Source organism: Heterodontus francisci, chromosome 45 (assembly GCF_036365525.1).
Source record: "Heterodontus francisci isolate sHetFra1 chromosome 45, sHetFra1.hap1, whole genome shotgun sequence".
NCBI lineage: Eukaryota > Metazoa > Chordata > Chondrichthyes > Heterodontiformes > Heterodontidae > Heterodontus > Heterodontus francisci.
In genome coordinates this window covers 11486593-11492697 of record NC_090415.1, presented here as the reverse complement: position 1 = coordinate 11492697, position 6105 = coordinate 11486593, and the positions used below count along the sequence as shown (strand labels likewise).

General features: G+C 44.3%; 1 protein-coding gene across 1 annotated transcript; it reads left to right on the top strand.

Moving 5' to 3' along the window:
- Positions 1 to 3479: 3479 nt before the first annotated feature.
- Positions 3480 to 3860, top strand: LOC137356125 (histone H2B 5-like). Its single transcript, XM_068021923.1, has one exon. The coding sequence runs from the start codon at positions 3480 to 3482 to the stop codon at positions 3858 to 3860; it is 381 nt and encodes a 126-aa protein (XP_067878024.1).
- Positions 3861 to 6105: the final 2245 nt, after the last annotated feature.

The following is a 6105-nucleotide window of genomic DNA, read 5'->3' as shown; positions in this document are numbered from 1 at the left end:
TATGAGGGAGCTGAATAAAATGCTAGTTAGGCCACAGCTGGAGTACTGTGTACAGTTCTGGTCAACTCAGCAAAGGAAGGACGTGATTGCAATGGAGAGTGTGCAGAGGAGATTCACCAGGATGTTTCCTGGGCTGTGGCATTTCAGTTATGAAGAGAGACTGGATAGGCTCGGGTTGTTTTCCTTGGAGCAGAGAAGGCTGAGGGGGGAACTGATTGAGGTATACAAAATTACACGGGACATCGATAGTACAGATAGGAAGAAAACGTTTCCCTCAGCGGAGGGATCAAAAACCAGGGGAGTTAGATTTAAGTAATGGGCAGCGGGTTTAGAGGGGACTTGAGGTGAAAATATTTCACCCAGACTGTGGTTGGAATCTGGAACACACTACCTGAAGGGCTGGTAGAGTCAGGACCCCTCATAGCATTTGAGAAGGATTTAGATGAACACTTGAAACGCCATAGCATACAAGACTATGGGCCAAGTGCTGGAAAATGTGATTCGAATAGATTCATGCTTGATGGGAGGCAGAGACACAATGGGCCAAAGGGCCTGTTTCTGTGCTGTATAACTCTATGACAAATGTAAAGGAAAGCCAACATTCAGATAGCAGAAATTCACAGATCCAAAGCAAATCCACCATCCAGTTCAGCAGAAAGTGACAGGACAGAAAAAACACACACTCACATACCAGAAATTGGCATACAGAATAAAATTCACACGCCCGTATCAGAAACTAACTTGTACAGATGTAAATCCACAATCATACAGCAGAGAATGAGATGTATGACTAAACCCAACTTCTGACACTTGAGGCTAACGTACACAGAGTGAAAACAATGCTCATGTCTCACACCTGAAATGGCCAGATGTAGATCACAACCCACACTCACATATCAGAACGGGCAGGTACCTTGTAAAATATCTCTTAATGAACCACTGACAGGGATGCGATACAGTCCACATTCGTTCATCAGAAACGTACAGATACAGATAATAAACAGTACTTACATACAACAGATTGAAAGAAACAGGTTAAAACCCATCCTTATATGTAGACATCTGATGGGTACAGAACACAGGTGAGGTCTCCAAACCAGAGACTGACATGTCGAGTGAAAACAACGCTGGCATGTCATCAATTAACATGTGCAGTGTAAAGCTACACAAAAATGCCACTTACTAACAGGTACAGAGACAAAATCAAACAACCTTTCATACCAGAAACTGACAGGTGCAGATTAAAATCCAAATTCACAATTCAGAAATTCACAGATAAAGAGAAATGCCCTGACTCCAAAAGAGGAGATTAACAAATACATAGCAAAACTCACATTCACTCAGTAGAACCTCATAGGTACAGAACAAAACCCATAATCACCCATTTAGAAACTGAATGTTACGGAGAATTTAAAATAAAACAGAATCACCTGTTGAAGATTCAAATTATTGAATGAAATGACCAAATCATTGACCATAGATTGACAGATATGGAGTAAAGGCCACAGGTAAATATCACATACTGATGGGCACAGAATGAATCCCACACTCACATGTCCTGCAGGGAAGGACAAACATTTCGCGACCCAGAATGTCCATGCATTTCCTCCTGCCATATTCCACATATATGACCAAATAGATTCTTTTGTTAACACCTCAGAAACATCATCCCTGCCAGTGTTATCATATTATATTTGATCAATTCCTTCCACTGCACAACCCTCCATATTTTTCAGACCTATCTTTCCTGAATATTTGTCGCCAGTAATAATAAGTTCCCTTGCCTCACCTAGTTTCAGCCAGAAATATGTAATGGTCACGATTTCAATCTTTCATAATAACAAGAAATGCTGTATATACTCAGCTGGTTTGGCAGCATCTGTGGAGAGAGAAGCAGAGTTTACGTTTCAGATCAGTGACCCTTCTTCAGAACTGGTAAATATTAGAAATGTGAAAGGTTTTAAGCAAGTAAAGCGGGGGTGGGGCACGAGATAACAAAGGAGAAGATGTAGAAAGGACAACGTCACAGAATAGCTGACCAGAAGGTCATGGAGCAAAGGCAAACATTATGTTAATGGCGTGTTGAAAGACAAAGCATTAGTACAGATAGGGTGTTAATGGATGAAATTTGAATAGGCACAAGTACAAACATGGAAAAAAAAGTGGGTAAGCAAACTGTACCAACTAAGATGATATAAAATAAAATAAACAGAAAAATAAATATAAATAAGAAAGAATAACTAAAAATAAAAGTAAAATGGGGGGCCCGTCATGCTCTGAAATTATTGAACTCAATGCTCAGTCTGGCAGTCTGTATTGTGCCTAATCAGTAAATGAGATGCTGTTCCTCGAGCTTGCATTGATGTTCCCTGGAACACTGCAGCAATCCCAGGACAGAGATATGAGCATGAGAGCAGGGGGGAGTGTTGAAATGACAAGCAACCGGAAGCTCGGGGTCATGCGTTCAGACTGAGCAGAAGTGTTGTGCAAAGCGGTCACCCAGTATGCGTTTGGTCTCCCCAATGTAGCGAAGACCACATTGTGAGCAGCGAATACAGTATACTAAATTGAAAGAAGTACAAGTAAATCGCTGCTTCACTCGAAAGGAGTGTTTGGGGCCTGGGATTGTGAGAAGAGAGGAGGTAAAGGGGCAGGTATTACACCTCCTGTGATTGCAGGGGAAGGTGCCGTGGGAAGGGGACAAGGTGGTGGGAGTAATGCAGGAGTGGACCAAGGTGTCGCAGAGGAAATGATCCCTTCGGAATGCTGACAGGGGAAGGGAGGGGAAGATGTATTTGGTAGTGGCATCACGCTGGAGGTGGCAGAAATGGCGGAGGATGATTCTTTGGATGTGGAGGCTGATGGGGTGGAAAGTGAGGACAAGGGTATCCTCGGTTGAGGAAAAAGGAAGACATATCAGAAGCGCTGTCATATAAATCTTTCATGTGGTTACTTGTGACTGCAGCTGACCAACCTTATTTGGCACGCTACATGGAGATAAGGACTTGCACTTCAATGCTCGCATTTGTCCCACTCTGACCCTCACTATACTGGACGATTCGGTCCTGTTGATGGACGGAAGTGCGGAGGGGCGCTACATCCTGATAAGGAAGGGAACTATAGAGAAATTATACGTAGAGTGAAAAAAGAGACGAGTTCGTACTAGCAAAATAGAAATGGTTGATGAGGAAGAGGGACTCAGAAAGTCACTGATGGAGATGGATAAGGGCGGGCAAAGGGGTTTGGACGATCTGACTGCTGCGACAGTTAGTGGCTGTGAGAAGCACAAAATGTGATTGGTTACTTTAGATACCCAATCAGATAGATACAGAACAGAAGGCATTGACATCATTGTAAGCCAGCCAATCATGAGCATGGCCTTCTCCCATCCTTCATTAGCATAGGGTTCTGGGGATGTCTATAAAATGCGAGCCTGGAGCGAAAATTCGGTTATTCTGTGTCTGAAGTTGATCGTGATCATGGTTGACGAGAAGAAAACTGCAGCAGCTTCCAAGAAGGGCGCCAAGAAAGTTCTGAAGAAGGCGCCAGTGAAGGGCAGCAAGAAACGGAGAAAATCCAGGAAAGAAAGTTACTCCATCTACGTGTACAAAGTGATGAAGCAGGTTCACCCTGACACCGGCATCTCCTCCAAGGCCATGAGCATCATGAATTCGTTTGTGAATGATATTTTCGAGCGAATCGCGGGTGAGGCTTCCCGCCTGGCCCATTACAACAAACGCAGCACCATCAGCTCCCGGGAGATCCAGACCGCCGTGCGCCTGCTGCTGCCCGGGGAGCTGGCCAAACACGCCGTGTCGGAAGGTACAAAGGCGGTCACCAAGTACACCAGCTCCAAGTAAATATCCGCAATGTACTGAAACACACCCAAAACACAAAAAGGCTCTTTTAAGAGCCACCCACAACTTCTCTGAAAAAGCTACAACATTGTCTGTATAGTATCGACTTATATTGATTTATATATCAAGTGTCCTTGCCTTTGTGATCTCTGTTTTACTCCCATAGATTCTGGTTAATGCAGTTTCACTGCCCGTGCGATCTTTCTGTCTCTAACTAATAATGTCCCGTACATAAATTACTGACCACTGACCATTTGTGAGGTTTGTTCTCGGACGTGTTCATATTCGGCCCCTTTTTTTGTATTTGGACAATAAAAGCTGATTTAACGCACATACATCAGTTCGCAGTCACTTATTTCCCTAGTTCAAGTTTGACCTCAGAAATTAATAATTACATTATCTAGAACCCCGGGTGGTGTCGGAACCCTCCGTCTCACACGCTGACACCTGACACTGAAAATCTACACTCCGCTGTTGTCTCCCACGAATAACAAACAATCGTTCATCAGTGATGCGGTATTATTATGAAAATTGACATGAAATGTGCCCGGTTGGAGAATGTTGTGAAAGAGACTTTCTGCTCGCTGGTTTCAAAAAGGACAGAGAGTAAACCCGAATAGATGTCAGAATGTAAAAGCCAATCTGGAACTTGTTACCAAATGTAGAATAACACAATATGAAAAAGGTTTTATTTATTTAACCGGACAAAAAGAACTATAAATGTGATATTCTCTATTGAAGCCGCCCCAATATATTGGCGGGCTTTTCAAATTTGAAAAATCGGTTTTAGTCTGACAATTTGGCGCCGTTATTTTCCGCCCTCATCTCCTTGGCGTCTTCTGATTGGTGAATTCATCAGCTCTCCGATTGGTTACATGAAGAGCACAGAGCAGAGTGACCAATCAGCAGTGCCCACCACTCCATTCCTCCAGAAGGTACAAGGAGGAGGAATGTGGGCGGATCTCAACATTCTTCGTGAAAGTGCTTGTGAGATTGTGGAAATGTCTGGAAGAGGGAAGACCAGTGGGAAAGCTCGGTCCAAGGCCAAGTCCCGCTCCTCCCGAGCTGGACTACAGTTCCCGGTGGGCCGTGTTCACAGGTTCCTTAAAAAGGGCAACTATGCTGAGCGGGTGGGTGCCGGAGCCCCGGTCTATCTGGCTGCTGTGCTCGAGTATCTGACAGCTGAAATACTCGAGCTGGCCGGCAACGCGGCCCGGGACAACAAGAAGACCCGAATCATCCCCAGACACCTGCAGCTGGCCGTCCGCAACGATGAGGAGCTCAACAGGCTGCTGGGAGGGGTGACCATCGCACAAGGCGGTGTGCTGCCTAATATCCAGGCCGTGCTGCTGCCCAAGAAAACCAGCGCTCCGAGCACGAAGGGCAAGTGAAGCTGTCAGACCTGAATTTGACAACCCAAAGGCTCTTTTCAGAGCCACCCACTTCATCTGTGAAAGGGCTGGTTACTGTCTGAGAGACGGTAATGTTATACTGTTCGCGTTATTTTGTGTTGCTATGAATTGTACTGGAGTCAAGCATTTATCTGCTCATCAGATGGAATGCCTTTTAATTTTCTCTTGCCATATTTGTAAAGCTTTTTTTTTTACAATTCTACCGTTTATATGCCAGTAGGCGTGTCTTGAGTTCAAAAATGAGCTATTCTGATAAAATGTCTTGTATACAATGGTGTCACTGCTCTCACACTGAGAACTGCAAGGTCCTGAAATTCCCAGCAGCAATATGGAGACAAAGAAATCTGGGTCACTCTGCTTCGAGAGTTATCACTGGACAGTAAAGAGGGTGGTCAAATCCTTCTGAGACGTTTATGTGCTGCAATCAACAAGAGATAACAGCTCTATCTTTTGCCAATTTGATGTCTCTTTGAAGAACCGTTGTGTTATCTGATGCCAAACTCAGTTCCGGGCAGGGTCAGTTTATTTTTCAGGGCAGTTGTTTCAAAGAAGCTGAAGGCGGATTTTAAAAGAGATGTTGCGTTTCGTGTTTTATTTCTGTACATTGTGGAGATTTACAAGGAACTGGGATAATTCGTCAGTGTTTTTGTCCCTGCCAAGGCGGTGTGCTTGGAGAACTCCCCGGGCAGCAGCAGACCCATTGCGGTCGAAATGTGTGTACACAAATCACAAGATCCAAATGATTGTAGACTGATGCCATCTACTGGCTAAAAGTGAGTCATGCAAGAATATTCCCATTCCTTCAGAAATATCTGAAATTGGAGAGGAATAACATC

Coding starts and splice junctions, on each gene's coding strand:
- LOC137356125 (XM_068021923.1), top strand. CDS start 3,480: ATGGTTGACGAGAAGAAAACTGCAGCAGCTTCCAAGAAGGGCGCCAAG.